At 44.4% G+C, this 16058-nt stretch overlaps 1 protein-coding gene across 1 annotated transcript in view; it reads left to right on the forward strand.

Annotated features, from left to right (window-relative positions):
• The window catches only part of TEX14 (testis expressed 14, intercellular bridge forming factor), a gene marked incomplete at both ends in the record, with an annotated part of 71739 nt that overhangs the window by 50426 nt on the left and 5255 nt on the right, over positions 1-16058 (forward strand). The window contains 7 exons of the mRNA XM_080679210.1: positions 146-208; positions 4416-4543; positions 5900-6105; positions 7863-7959; positions 10111-10185; positions 13294-13371; positions 14149-14248. Of these exons, the coding sequence (XP_080535336.1) occupies positions 146-208; positions 4416-4543; positions 5900-6105; positions 7863-7959; positions 10111-10185; positions 13294-13371; positions 14149-14248 (747 nt within the window). The remainder of the gene's footprint in view (positions 1-145; positions 209-4415; positions 4544-5899; positions 6106-7862; positions 7960-10110; positions 10186-13293; positions 13372-14148; positions 14249-16058) is intronic.

Raw genomic sequence — 16058 nt, forward strand, 5'->3', positions numbered from 1 at the left:
GGTAGCAGAGCCAGGACCAGAGCCCACACTTCCCACTTCTGAGCCTAGTGCCCTTCCTGCCGCTTCTCACACTCGTCCCTTGTACCAACTTAGTGCACTCAGCTGACAGGCCATTCATATAATTTTCTCACTTTCTCTCTTACAGTCCTGAAGGTGAACAAGAGGAGACGTTAAAGGAGTCACCCAAGGAACTGAAAGAGAAAGACATGTATGGCCACCAAAGGGCTGCCTAAGGATACTGTGTAAAGTTTTGGTTTTAGGGAAATAATATTTCCTTGTTTGTAAGAATCTACATTCTTCTCATTTTTTGTGAGCCTGTTTCTTCTTTCACCAAGAAGTTATGATCTAAATTACTAGCATCTTGCAATCAAGGAAATACAGTGATGATAACAATAACTGTATGTTTCTACTTGAGGTATAACCTATTTATGTAAATGAATTAAATCTGGTTCCCATGCAAATATACTTTCACCTATGGACATAATTTACTTTTAGTTGCTGAGATATATTTAAAGTTAGTATCGCTTTGTAAGATATTCTCTTTAAGATAGATCTAAGACTAGAGGCCGGGTGCATGAAAATTCATGCACTGGAGGGGGGCGTTCCTCAGCCCAGCCCCTCTCACAGTCAGGGAGCCCTCAGGGGCGGGAGGCGACCCAGTGATCAGGGGAAGGCGACGCCCCATCACACCTCTGCTACTGCCACTGCTGGCAGTGCAAGCCTCGGCTGGCCCTGGTTACCTGAGCCTTCGGTGGCCCTGGGTGTCTAGGCAGCTGCCATCCAAGGTTTGCCTGCGCCTCGGGCCAGTCCTGAGTGGCTGGGCAGCCGACATCTGAGGCTTGCCTGCACCTCAGGCGTCAGCTGGGCAGCCACCATCTGAGGCTTGCCTGCTCCTTGGGCCAGCCCTGGGTAGCTGGGGGACAGAGGGAACCGGGGGACTCTGGAGGCAGGTACATAGAGTGGCCAGGCCCACCAGGGGGCGGGCCCAACCTTGCTGTGCACCTGCCGCCCCAGCAGGGCTGAGGGGACTGGGTGCTGCCATCTTGTGGCTATGGAGGCCGCCATCTTTGAGGGTGGTGCAGTCAATTAGCACATTCCCTCCTTATTGACTGTGGGTGCCGCCATCTTTGCGACAGCGTGAGGGTCAATTAGCATATTTCCTCTTTATTAGATAGGCTATTTGAAGGTATTCTCTAATTCTGGCCTGTTGCCAAATAAAGATTTTTTAAAAATATTTTATTGATTTTTTTACAGAGAGGAAGGGAGAGGGATAGAGAGTTAGAAACATTGATCAGCTGCCTCCTACACACCTCCCACTGGGGATGTGCCCACAACCAAGGTACATGCCCTTGACCGGAACCGAACCCGGGACCCTTCAATCCGCAGGCCGATGCTCTATCCACTGAGCCAAACCGGTTTTGGCCCAAATAAAGATTTTTGTCAAGAGCATCCTTAACCAGTTAACTACCATGTGTCCAAAACGGAAACCATCCCCACATGCCGCAATATTTTGAATTTAATTAAAAAAATCAATTTGCGGAGAAACGAAGATGGCAGCATAGGTAAGCACCTAAACTGCTGCCTCGCACAACAATTTCAAAACTACAACTAAAAGACAGAACGGACACCACCCAGAACCACAGGAAAGCTGGCTGAGTGAAAATTCTACAACTAGAAGGAAAGAGAAAAGCTCACAGAGAATTGGAGGTATGGCAAAGGGTCTTTGTGCGCGCAGAGAGGAAGGGTGGCTGAGAGCCTGGCTGACTTTCTCTGGCGGAAGGGGGGAGGAAGCCCCCAACCGCACTGAACCCCAGTTCTGACTGCACTGAACCCCAGTCCCAGGCAAAACCCTGTGGACCCAGGCTCATACAGGGGGAGTCTGGACTGTCAGGTAGAGAGAAAGGCACCCAGAGACCCGGGGGAGACCCAGGGGATCCCCGGCAGACAGGGTTCTGGAGGCATGTGCGCCAGTGTGCACAAAGGCAGCGGAGGTTGCCACAGGCTTTCCCTAGCAGAAGGGAGTCCGAAGCTCCTGACTGCACTGAACCCCAGTTCCAGGCGAGCCCCTGGGGACCCGCGCTCTTCCGGGGAGGAATCTGGACTTTCAGGCAGAGACTCAGGAGCCGGGGAAGGCAGAGGTCTGCAGGCGTGCGCATGCCAGGGTGCACAAAGGCTGCGGAGGTTGCCACAGGCTTTCCCTAGTGGAAGGGAGTCAGAAGCTCCTGACTTCACTGAGCCCCAGTTCTGACTGCACTGAACCCCAGTTCCAGGCGAGCCCCTGGGGACCCACGCTCTTGTGGGGGGAATCTGGACTCTCGGGCGGAGACTCGGGAGTCGGGGAAGGCAGAGGTCTGCAGGCGCGCACGCGCGCAAGGGCAAGGCTGACTGGAAGCCAAGACTGTCTGCTCCGCCCTGAGACTCCACCCCATCCAAGCTGAGCACAGAGGCTATTGCAATTTGGCAACTCTAATCCTATAAGGCTGTCTACAACACCGAACTTCTCCCAGTGTAGACACAGCTGATCCCTACAGCCAACTGGCCTGGAGGTCAATTCCTCCCAGTGATACCAACAACAATCAAGACTTAACTGCAACAAGGCTGTACACACAGTCCACAAAGGGGTGCACCAAGAGTGTCCACCTCAGGTTAACTGGGGAGGCCGACCCACTGGGCCATATAGGAAACCTAGCACACATATCTACCCTACCAACTCAGGGAAGCAGTGAAAATGCCGCGTCAAAGAAACAGATCACAAACGAAAGAAATGGAGGAAAACAAACGACTGGATATAGAATTCAAAACCACGGTTATAAGGCTTTTCAAGAATATCCTAGAAAAGGCCGATAAATATAATGAGACCCTCGAAGATATGAAAAAGGACCAACTAGAAATTAAACATACACTGACTGAAATAAATATTATACAGAGACCCAACAACAGACTAGAGGAACACAAGAATCAAGTCAAAGAATTGAAATACAAAGAAGCAAAAAACACTCAACCGAAAAAGCAAGAAGAAAAAAAAATCCAAAAAGTTGAAGATAGTGTAAGAAGACTCTGTGACAACTTCAAGCGTACAACATCAGAATTATGGGGGTGCCAGAAGAAGAGAGAGAGCAAGATACTGAAAACCTATTTGAAGAAATAATGACCGAAAACTTCCCCCACCTGGTGAAAGAAATAGACTTACAAGTCCAGGAAGCCCACAGAACCCCAAACAAAAGGAATCCAAAGAGGACCACACCAAGACACATCATAATTAAAATGCCAAGAGCAAAAGACAAAGAGAGAATATTAAAAGCAGCAAGAGAAGAACAGTTAATTACCTACAAGGGAGCACCCATACAATTGTCAGCTGATTTCTCAACAGAAACTATGCAGGCCAGACGGGAGTGGCAAGAAATTTTCAAAGTGATGAATAATAGCAAGAACCTACAACCAAGATTACTCTACCCAGCAAAGCTATCATTCAGAATTGAAGGGCAGATAAAGAGCTTCACAGATAAGAAAAAGCTAAAGGAGTTCATCACCACCAAACCAGTATTATATGAAATGCTGAAAGGTATTCTTAAAGAAGAGGAAGAAGAAAAAAGTAAAGATAAAAATTATGAACAACAAATTCATATCTATCAACAAGTGAACATAAAAATCAAGTGAATTAAAAACCTGAGGAACAGAATAATCTGGTGAATATAATAGAATCAGGGGCATAGAAAGGGAGTGGACTGATAATTCTCAGGGGGAAAGGGGTACGGCAGGGTTCAGGAAGAGACTGGACAAAAATCATACACCCATGGATGAGGTCAGTGTGGGGGAGGTAAGGGCAGAAGGTGGGGTGGGAACCGAGTGGAGGGGAGCTATGGGGGGAAAAAGGAGAAACAATTGTAATAATCTGAATAAAGATTTATTTAAAAAAAATCAATTTGCAATGAATATTATAAAAATAAATATACTGCCCTAACCGGTTTGGCTCAGTGGATAGAGCATCAGCCTGCAGACTGAAGGTCCCAGGTTCGATTCCGGTCAAGGGCATGTACCTTGGTTGCGGGCACATCCCCAGTAGGGGGTGTGCAGGAGGCAGCTGATTGATGTTTCTCTCTCATCGATGTTTCTCTATCCCTCTCCATTCCTCTCTGTAAAAAATCAATAAAATATATTTTTAAAAATAAAAATATACTACTCACAATTTGGGTGTTCTTGAATATTTTCAGCTGAAAATTCTCACAAAAAATGATTTTAAAGTTGGTCAGGGCTGCCACATAGGGAAAACATTTTTTTTATATAGACACGTATGGCGTGTGGGGAAGGTCTGCCACTTGCTTATGGTGTAGAATGGGTTAAAAAGTACCTTTCAGGAATATGTTGTTGGATTTTTCCAAACATCTCCCAATTATTGTATGCTTTTAATTCTTTAGATCACTGACAGACATCCAAGACCTGTCTAGTATCTCCTATGAACAAGATGCTTCTTTTAAGGAAGTCTCATGCAAAACACCCAAAATAAACCATGCACCTACTAGTGTCAGCACTCCACTCAGCCCAGGTAATCACTTGAAGGGAGGAAAAGCTTTTGGGAGAGGGAGCGACAGCCCCTGTGCCATTGGCTGTGGGAAGCCAGGCCTTGGGAGCAGACCTGGAAGGTGCTTTCTCACAACGCAGAGGTATTCTTTAGGGCCAGAGTTGAAGGGATAACCCCATGGGAGGCCAGGGAAGGGTGGTGCTGGTTGTTATTAAGCGGCTGTAGGAGGTGTTTTTACTGTAGTGGTAGAGTCATGCAAATGCAGAGACTGCTCTGTTTGTTTGTTTGTTTTTTAAATATTTTATTGATTTTTTACAGAGAGGAAGGAAGAGTGATAGATAGTCAGAAACATCGATGAGAGAGAAACATCGATCAGCTGCCTCTTGCACACCTCCTACTGGGGATGTGCCCGCAACCAAGTTACATGCCCTTGACCGGAATCGAACCTGGGACCTTTCAGTTCGCAGGCTGACGCTCTTCCACTGAGCCAAACCGGTTTTGGCGCAGAGACTGCTCTGTACCCTGAGCACTATTGAATTTAGTACAAATACATTGCATTCTCTAGAGTTTGTAACTTCAAACAGTCCCTTGTGCTTAGACATGTATAGTTCTGAGTCCTGCAGCTGTCTATAGCCAGCACCAACATCCTCGTGTCCTAATTCTCCCTCTATTTTTTTTAATATATTTTATTGATTTTTTTTTACAGAGAGGAAGGGAGAGGGATAGAGAGATAGAAACATCGATGAGAGAGAAGCATCGATCAGCTGCCTCCTGCACGCCCCCTACTGGGGATGTGCCCGCAACCAAGGTACATGCCCTTGACCGGAATCGAACCCGGGACCCTTCAGTCCCCAGGCCGACACTCTATCCACTGAGCCAAACCGGCTAGGGCTCTCCCTCTATTTTGATGACTAAGTTTGGAGACTGTTTGTTTATTTATTATTTATTTATTTATTTATTTATTTATATTTTTCGTTGTTAATCCTCACTCAAGGATATTTTTTCCATTGATTTTGTTTTTAGTGAGAGTGGAAGGGAAGGAGGGCAAGAAAGAGAGAGAGAAAGAGAGAGAGATATTGGTTGCCTCCCTCACACAGCTGACCCTAGCCAGGAACAAACCTGCAACCCAGGTGCCCTTGACAGGAATCGAACCCATGATCCTTCAGTGCAAGGGCTAATGCTCTCCCACTGAGCTACATCAGCCAGGGCAAGACTGTCATTTTTTATACTTGGAGGAGCTGTGTCTCAGATCAGTGATTATTTCAGTTATTAACATTTTAGAGATTGCATGGTATAGGTATAGAGTTGTGTGAGTTTTCTGTTTTTGTTTTTAAATAATATAAAGGATTCAGACACTAACTACCCTCTTTTCTACAACAGAGTCAATTTCTTCAAGTAATAGTCACTATACAGACTGCCTTGAAAGCATCACATTTCAGGATAAAACAGGGTCTACCTCGTGCTGGAGCTATCACGAATCCACTTTAACTTTGTCTGATAAATTGACAACTGTCCAGGAGAAAGCAAAGAACCTAGATTCCCTTTTTACTTCCTCTGAAACTCTCGCTTCAAGACAGACTGATCACGTAAGTATACCAGGTCTGCATTCCACTTCCATGGAGTCAGCCCAAAGGCCTCAGTGGTCCAGAGTGCCATGATTTCTCCAAATCCATTTTACAAAGAGAGCAAGAAGCCAGTGGGATCCTTTCCAGCTTCCCTGGGGCTCCTCTCTGAGACTGTATTGTAAGATAGACCCTGGGACTTTGTGCCTCCCTCCCCCCATTCCCTGCCGCCTAGAGGTAATGTTTGGCAATTTCTCTAGGAGCCAAACTCTGCCATAGCTTATGATGCTGCCTTCACCTGCATTATTTTTCTCTCTAATCATATCCTACCTACTTGAGTTCTGCTTCCTTCTTGAAGCCTCCTCTGTTTAGTTCCCTAAGAATTATTTTATTTTGTTTTTTTATTTTTATTTTATTTTTTTAATAAATCTTTATTGTTCAGATTATTACAGGTGTTCCTCTTTTTTTCCCCCATAGCTCCCCTCCACCTGATTCCCCACCCCACCCCACCCCATGCCCTTACCCCCCGCCACTGTCTTCATCCATAGGTGTAAGATTTTTGTCCAATCTCTTCCCGCACCCCTCACACCCCCTTCCCCCTGAGAATTGTCAGTCCACTCCCTTTCTATGTCCCTGATTCTATTATATTCACCAGTCCATTCTGTTCTTCAGATTTTTTATTCACTTGATTTTTAGATTCACTTGTTGGTAGGTATGTATTTGATGTCATTTTGTTGTTCATAATTTTTTCGTTCCCTAGGAGTTTTGATTGATATTCAGTCTTCTCTGAACTCCTGAACGAATAGTCTGTAATGAAAAACACTCAGTTGTATGCCACCTTCTTCTCTCCCTCATATTTTGCATGTGTAGTGTCTTCAAGAAAACGACAAGTTTCTTCCTTGATACTGTGCATTGAGAACATGTCGTTCTATCCCTTTGCAATGTAACTTTGCCAGTTCTGCCATCACCAGGCCTCCGACATGTGAATGAAACCCTCTTGAATTCTCCAAACCATTATCACCCCAACTGGCGGCACGTGGAGCCAGAATTGAGTAATAAAATGGTTATGTTTATTCACTAAAAAACAAAACAAAAAGAACCTGTTGACTCACCATCCTATAGTAGATTGATTATTGGCTTTGGCCCTCAGTGAAAAACCAGCTATTACCTTCTTTGGGCATTTGACTCACAAAAGGTCTCCGTCTAAAGTAGGGCAATAAAGAACTTTATGCTTTCATTCATCAAACTGTTCATTGGGCAGGTTCTAAATGCCAGGCTCCTTGCCCAGCCCTCTTCAAGGCATCCAAATGTGAATATAAAAGGCGTAGTCCAGGGGTGGGCAAACTTTTTGACTCGAGGGCCACAATGGGTTCTTAAACTGGACCGGAGGGCCGGAACAAAAGCATGGATGGAGTGTTTGTGTGAACTAATATAAATTCAAAGTAAAGGAGCGGAGGGGAGAGCAAGAGAACCAGATAGAACAGCCGGATCCGGCCCCTTGGGCCGTAGTTTGCCCAAGGCTGGCGTTAGTCCCTGCCCTGAAGGAGCTCACCTCCTAGTGAGAAAGACTGTAACACAGAGGGAGTACTGAGTGCTGCACAGGCAAGAGGGGTAAGAAGGCTTCCTGGAGGAGTTGGCATTTGAATGAATTTGACTCAATCAACAAGCAACTGGTTTCTTCCACCAGTGATACATAGCCTTAATGTTGGAAATGGTTGAGCTGTATGGGCCTTTTTAGCTCAATATATGTGTCAATGACCGTATTTATGTCTTACTTATAGAAAAGATCATCTACATTTACTGGGGCTGGTTCCTCCAGAAGTGCTAAGGTGCCTGACACATCATCCCATGCCATCCAGAAAAGGAGCCTGCCAAGAGGTACCCTGTTTAATATCAAAACACAAGTTTATAATAGGAAGGCAATTTAAGGGAGCCATAGTCTCATCTTTGATGCTACATTTGATTTTAATAAAAGTATTATTTCCCCCTAATTATAAAAGTAAGACACACTCATTATAGAAAACTTGGAGAATAAAGAAGAGCTTAAAAAAGAAACACATTGAATTCTACCACCAGAACTATTTTGGTACATATCTTTTCTATATTTTTAGAAATATACAAAAAAACATTTTTTAGCATAGTTGAGATTATATCTTACATCAGTTCTAGCCAGCTTTTTTTCTTTGATGATATATTTTGAAGATTTCTCCTCTTCATTAAAAATTATTTGTAAATATGTTTAATGGCTGCATAGTAGTCCATTGTACATAAGCTGCTTAACTATGTCCTTATGTTGAAGAACTGTACAAAAATCTGTATCTGCACCTTTGCTCCTTTCCTTGGGAAAGCTTAGAGGACAGTTCCAAAGCAAAGGTCTGGGTGTGTTAACAGCTCTTAGACAGGCATGTTGCCTTTGCCACATTAATGTTTTTTAAAACATATGGAACACTTCACAGATTTGCGTATCATCCTTGTGCAGGGGCCATGCTAATCTTCTCTGTATCGTTCCAGTTTTATTATTATTACTAGTGGCCCTGTGCACGAATCCGTGAGTGAGTAGCTCGCTTCCACTTGCCTCAGCTGGCTGCCCTGCACACCGCCACTCATGGCTCGCTGCCCCGCCCTCCTGCTGATCAGTCGTTACACGTCACAGCGTAATGACCATTTGCATATTACCTCTTTATTATATAGAATTATTATTATTACTAGAAGCCCATTGCATGAAGATTCGTGCAAGAATGGGCCTTCCTTCCTTTGGCTGCAGGCACTGCCTTCCCTCCAGCTGGAGCCGCCTTTTTACCTTCCCACGAGGCCCGGAGCACCTGGGGCAGGCTGGGGCGGTGCGGAATGCCTGCGTCATCGCCATGGCGCGTCCTGCCCCCGGCCGCTTGGCCCCTGTGTATGCAAATTAACCCTCCATCTTTGTTGGGTTAATTTGCATACTCACTCCTGATTGGCTGGTGGGTGTCGCGAAGGTACGGTCAATTTGCATCTGTCTTTTTTATTAGTGTAGATTTTTAATCCTCACCCAAGGATATTTTTTCCATTGATTTTTAGATAGAGTGGAAGGGAGAGGGAGAGACAGAGAGAAACACCAATGTGAGAGAGACACATCGATTGGTTGCCACTGGCATGGCCAGGAGCCTGCAGCCAAGGTACGTGCCCTTGACTGGAATCGAACCTGGGACTGTTCAATCCACAGGATGATGCTCTATCCACTGAGCCAAACCGGCTAGGGGCTTATTGTTAATATTTTTAATTTTTATTGATTCCAGAGAGGAAGCAAGAGGGAGAGAGATAGAAACATCAATTAAGTGAGAATCATTGATTGGCTGCCTCCTGCACATCCCACACTGGGCATCGGGTTCAATGCCCTGACCTCCTAGTTCATAGGTCGACGCTCAACTGAGCCACGCTGGCCAGACTATATCATTCCAATTTTAGTATACATGCTGCCAAAGTGAGCATTGCCACATTAATTTTAATGTCTTGCATCTTTGGTACAACTCTTAGAATCTCCCTCTGGGGGATAAGGATTTTCTGGATTATGCTGAGAGGGTATGGTTAATGTTATAATTGAGCACTTAGGGGAAGGCCCAAAGTATGATTGCTTCTATGTGCCCTGGCCTCATAATCTATAGAGAAATCCTTCTACTTTGTGTTTTGTTCCTTTTGACTGGTCCAGAGCCTCTCTCTATATCCCGTTATCAGCCCTGTTATGGACTGTGCTCCCAGCCTCTCAGTAAGAATTTGTACTTCACCTACCCCAAATATCCTTGGGGAGTGAGGGGCAAAGATTAAGCAGAACTGGGGTAGGGGTAATATAGGAAAGGATTTGGAGTAAAAGGGGGAAGTAAAGCCATTCACGTATTTGGAGGTCTCAACTAGGCCTGTTATTGTAAGAGGCCTTTTCCCCACCTTAGTTTGTTTCACATTGGGAAATCCTAAATCAAATCCATGTGGGAGCCTAGAAAATCCACTTCAGGTCCAGGAGAGTGTTAAGTCATTTCCCCTTTTATCTTTTTAAAGAACTAATAGAAGCCATCTCGCAGCATCACATTGACAAGCTACCACCTCCATCTCAGGAGCTACTTGATGAAATTGGTAAGGGATGCTCAATACAGAATGTCGGTGGCCCTGTTAGCTGTGGTCACTGACAGCAATATGGTTCCTTGCCTTGGGAGTGAGCACTAGTGCAGAAGGCCCTATGAATGTACAGAATTCAGGAAGGGACGGTTTTTAAATCAATGGACCTCAGATTACTACCGAAGCCTGGCCAGGATAACTGGCCTGTACCATCATTTTGTTTCTTACAGGGCCCATGGTAATGATTCTACTAGTAAGAGAAAATAGCAACATTCATGTGGTTTATTATAATGAACTTCTGTTATTAAAGGAATTGTTATCTCCTTTTCTAACCAACCCAGCCATACCTTGGAGGCCTGATGTCTGGCTACTGAATCCAAGACACCCTGTTCTTTTAGTTCAACCATTAGCAGGAGGTATGGAAGGTATTGGCATTGTGGATGAATCACTTTCCTGAGGGCAGAGAAGTCAGTGGCACAAGACCTAATGTGACCAGAATTTTCCATTTCAGGAGGAGACTGAGCAATACCAGTTCAGTTATAATTGTAGCCGATTGGCTGGCCTTTCCCAGCTGAGTTGGTGCTGGACGTAAATGCTATAGAGACATTTGGGGCATGTGGTTTGCTTCCCCAGAAAAGACCAAACTGCTCTTTTCTTGACAGCCTGTCCCACCAGCCTCTCACCCTCAGAGGACACATCTTGTGAGACCTCTGATGGTTCAGTTTTTAGGATGGGGCCTCAATTTTAGAAATTTTCCTGAGGGGCACCTCTTGGTTTTCAGGATTTCAAAGGTTTTGTGTCTCTGGATACAGGAAGAGGAAGGTGAATGAGGACATACCTGGTCTGACTCAACCGAAAGCTACCTTCTATGCTGTCACAAGCCCCAGCCCCATTGGCCTGATGAACTTGGGTGGAGTCAGTCAGAGCTGCCAGAACCTGCCTTAAAGTTGTCTTCTGTAGTCATAGGCCCTTCTTGCCTCACTGCACCCCTCCCCTGATGCCACAGGGTCATATAGGTCACAGGATCTTGGGGCCATTCTCTCAGGGCACCACCCCCACGTTCCTGCTCTGGAACTCCCTAGGGAGTCCTTGCAAAGTCCTCTTCTCCAGTTGCTCTTTTTAAATATATATATTGATTGATTGATTTCAGAGAAAAAGGGAGAGGGAGAAAGATAGAAACATCAATGATGAGAGAGAATCATTGATCAGCTGCCTCCTGCACACTGGGGATCAAGCCCGCAACCCTATGTGCCCTAACCAGGAATTGAACTGTGACCTCCTGGTTCATAGGTCAATGCTCAACCACTGAGCCACACAAGCCGGGCCAGTTGGCTTTTTTTTTTTTTGGGTCTTTTTGTTAATCCTCACCATAGGATATTTTTTTATTGATCTTTTAGAGGGAGTGGGAGAGAGAGGAAAAGACAGAAACATCATTATGAGGGAAACACATTGATTGGTTGCCTCCTACATGAGCTCCAACCAGGGCCTGGGCCAGGGAGGATCCTGCAACCAAGGTACGTGCCCTTGACCGGAATTGAATCCAGGACCCTTTGGTCTGCAGGCCGACGCTCTATCCACTGAGCAAAACTGGCTAGGACATGCTCTTCTTAATACAATAGAACTGCTGCTTGTGAGTAGATAGAGGGCACCACACACCCTACAGGGTGTCATCTGTGCCTTGGTCCTGGCATAAGCAGTACTTGTAGGCTCCTTTGCAGTTTGACTTGAGTGAAACTTTCCTCTGGATTCTGCTGTCTTCTCTCTCAGTCACCACGCGGAGTCCCCTGTTTCAGCAGCTGTCACTAGGTCTCTTCTCGGGCTCCAGCCTCATGGCACTGCTGTGTCCCAGGGCATCTGTGCAGCCCTCCCTCATGTTGCTCACAGGACTGATCTGGGCCAGGTTTCTAGGTGATGTCTGTACTTTGAGATGGGTCAGTAATTTTCCAGAAAGATAAAGGGCAGAGGGCATTTGGGTAGTTTCTCCTAATAATGGGTGCTCTCAGCTGGTTATATGCATCATCACTCTGTTGTTCCCCCTCAGGAGTGACCAGAAGCTGATACCTGTGCTTTTGGAACACCTACATCCAAAGCCCTGGGCTTCGGGCAAGGGCCTAAAGAGGAGGTGCTTTAGAATCCTAGGGGATTCTTAAGATCAACAAGGGACTACTTTAATAAGGATAAAATGAGCTTTTTATTTCAAATTATATTGCATGATCTTGTGGGGCCCCATCATTCCCAGGAGCTACCAGGTAGGGCCTGTAACGGACCTGCAGGAAGGGTGAGACCTGTTTCTGCACACAGCAGGGCCGTGCAGTGAGCGAGCCCTGGGCTCCTGTCTGTGCTGCCTCCCAGCTGTCTCTGCTCTGCTCTGCGAGCACTTGGAGGAGACCAAGCACCTAACAGATGCAAGGCAGTGTGCTGAGCTTAGCAGATGCTTGTCTTGTTCTAGTGAGCAATTCTTTAGGAACTGGAAATTATATCCTTTGCTTTCTGTTTTTCCCATTAACTAGGTAAAAATATGAAATATAGTCCAATAGAGATGGGGGAAATTATGGGTTGCTCTGATGCTGTTACAAACTGTTTGAGAGATTAGAAAATGGAGATTAAGAGCATAAACCTTAGAGCTAGACTGCCTGGGTTTAAATTCCATTTCCTTCTCTTACTCTCTCTGATTCTAGGTAAATTCCTCCTTAACCTTTTTTTACTTCCATTTCCACATCTGTTAAACAGGAATAACAATGTGATCAATCTCATAGGGTTGTTGTGAGAATTAACTGCGAACATTGATCTTGACTTCACGATAGTTAGAAACCGTACCTGCCACATAGGGCTCTAGAAATCTTTCCTATCATCATAGGTTTTATTTTTATTGTTGTATGGGATTGAAAGTCCTCAAGCAGTGGTATCCAGGCACCAGAATCACCTGGTTAAACTACAGATTGCTGAACCCCACCCTGAGTTTTTGATTCAGTGGGTCTGGAATGAGGCCCAGAATTTGCATATCTAACAAGTTCTCAGGTAAACTGTGGCTGGTCTGAGGACCACCCTTTGAAAACCCGCTGCCCTAGAGAATGGTGTGACATGCAAAGGAAGAAATAAGTTGCCTTCTGCTTTTGTATTGGACAGAGCACTTGAAGAGGCAGCAGGCCTCATCCGCAGTGCTGAGTGAGGACACAGCAAATCCTCTGGGCGTCCCTGCAAACGGTAAGCCAACTACCCAGATGTTTTTCATCAGGTTCTCGCTGTGGTGCTGCCCTTGGCAGTACAGTGGTACATTTGGGAGAGTGTGGACCTTGAGATTAGGCATAACCACCTTGATTCTGACTCCACTGCTTTTGTATGGCAAACTGTTTAATGTCTCTGAACCTCAGTCATCCTCACCTGTAAAATGGGGATGATAATTCCTACTCCATGATGTACATAATAGTTTCATACACAGCGCCTGGTACATTGTAAGACACTGAACAAATGTTAGTTCCCTTCCCTTCATAGGACTGCTGGCAAGATGGAGCGAGATGGCATGTGTAAAATGCCTGGCATACATTAAAGGACACTATCCTTCCCCACCCAAATATTTTCCCTGGGGCTCCAACCTAGAAACATCTAGCAAGTGAGAACAGGGTGGTCCTCAAGAAAATCTGCGATTTGTTTTCAGGGTCTCTTCCTTCCTATTTTATGTTCCCTTTCTTTCCTCTGCTTCCTCTGCCTCTCTTGAGCCCTGGCACAGCCAGCATTTCCTGTAGCTTCACCTGGCACTGCAGAGCTCCCAAGACCCCTGCGGCAGCTGCTGTGAATACAGGCACCCTGCAGACTGCCACCTGGCACCTGCTCTCCTGGGGAAGCAGGAACTAGTGCTTTGCAGACTACAGGGGCCACCGATTAGCCCTAAGTTTTTTAAAGCACTCCATTTTAAGGCAGTCTTTTTGAATTATTATTTTTTTTTGTTGTTCAAATAAAGTGAAGTTTTTCAACTGTTTTTAGATCGAAATCATTTAGAAGAACAAGAAACTAACAGCACAAAAGAAGATAGCAGTGTGATTTGGACCCAAGAAACTCAGGGTCTAGAAGAGGACACAGAGAGGTAACATACAAAGCTGGACTTTTGAAAGGATTTAAAATATTGTATTAGTTTTTGTTCTGCTATTGACAAATAAGAAGAAGGGGGGGAAAATAGTCTTTTTTCATACTATCCCAATAGCCCCTATTCCTAAAATGTTAAAAAATTTTATATTGTCATAGAATACACATAACATAAAATGTTTAAGTTCACTAGTGTTAATTATATTCACATTGTTGTGCAACCAATCTCCAGAACTTTTCCATGTTGCAAAACTGAAACTCTATACCCATTAAGTAACTCCCCATATCCCCCTCCCCTCAGTCCCTAGCAACCACCATTCCACTTTCTGCTTCTATGAGTTTGACTACTTTTGATGACCTTATATAAGTGAAATGATACAGTACTTGTCTTTTTGTAACTAACTTATTTCACTTAGCATAAAGTTCTCAAGATCCATTCATGTTATATGTGTCAGAATTTTCTTACTTTTTAAGGCTTAATTCCATTGTACTAGTATGTTTATGTGTATGTGTATCGGATTTTGTTTATTCTTTCATTTGTTAGTGGACACTGATTGCTCCCACCCTTTTGACTATTATGAATAATGCTGCTATGAACATAGGTATACAAATATCTCTTCAAAGCACCCTGCTTTCAATTCTTTTGGACATATTCTGATGTGGGATTGCTGGATCATATGTTAAATCTATTTTTAATTTTTTGAGGAAATACCAGACTGTTTTCCACAGCAGCTGCACCATTTTACATTCCCACTGACAGTGCACAAGGGTTTCAGTTTCTTCACATTCTTGCCAATACTTACTATTTTCTGGATTGTTTTTTTAATAGTAGCCATCCTAAAGGATATGAGGTGATATCTCATTGTGGCTTTGATTTGCATTTTCCTTTTCATTAGTGATGTTGAGTATTTTTTCAAATGTGTTTGATGTCCATTTGTATATGTTCTTTGGAGAAATATCTATTTGACTCCTTTGCCCATTTTTAAATAGAGTTGTTTTTTTTCTTGTCAAGTGTTTTGTGTTTTTGTTTTTTACTTCATTTTGCAAGGCAGACACAGGTTTCGGCTTCTTTCAAGACATTTTACTTAAAGGCATTGGAAGAGAATTGTTAGATCTTTCTAGCCAAATATGAGGAAATGGGGCAGTCACCTAGATAATTCAGTGTAAAAAACACAAGGTTGCCTTAAGAAACCTGATTCTCGCCCAGATTCAGAGCACTCCTCTAACTTGTGTTGTAAAGTAAACCACTGCAGTTCATCTCTGACTCCTGACTTCTCTTGCCTTGTCCTGTCATTCAGGGAAAGATGAGTAAGACACTCTTTGGGCACAAAATGGAGGAGTGTTGTTTTAATGCAATATTTAAAAAAAATGGAAATTAATACAAAAAAGAATCCATGATGAATAAAATATCTGAATTTTAAGGAAAGCCAGGATCTGAATCTGCCTTTGCACCACTTGCTTCATCCTAATCCTGGTCCTGTGTATCCTTAAGGTAGCCCTGCAGAATTCTTTAAGCTGCAATGATAGAAAACCCCACTATCGTGCTTAAGTGAGTTTGTCTCACATGACAAGAGGCCCACAGGTTGGTAGTGCATCAAAGGATGGTTCTTTTGATCTCCTGGTGTGCCATCTGTAGAAACAGCATAGCATGCTGGCCTTTATTTTCAGGCTAGTCACCTCCTGGTTGCATAACCCCTGTCCACAGACCAGGCAGAGATAAGAGAATGGGGCAAAAGGAATATTCTAGCTGACTTGATCCCTTTTTATTTGGGAAGCAAAATCTTTCCCAGAAGCTCTTCCCAGCAGATGCC

Source organism: Plecotus auritus (assembly GCF_963455305.1).
Source record: "Plecotus auritus genome assembly, chromosome: 7".
Taxonomy (NCBI): Eukaryota; Metazoa; Chordata; class Mammalia; order Chiroptera; family Vespertilionidae; genus Plecotus; species Plecotus auritus.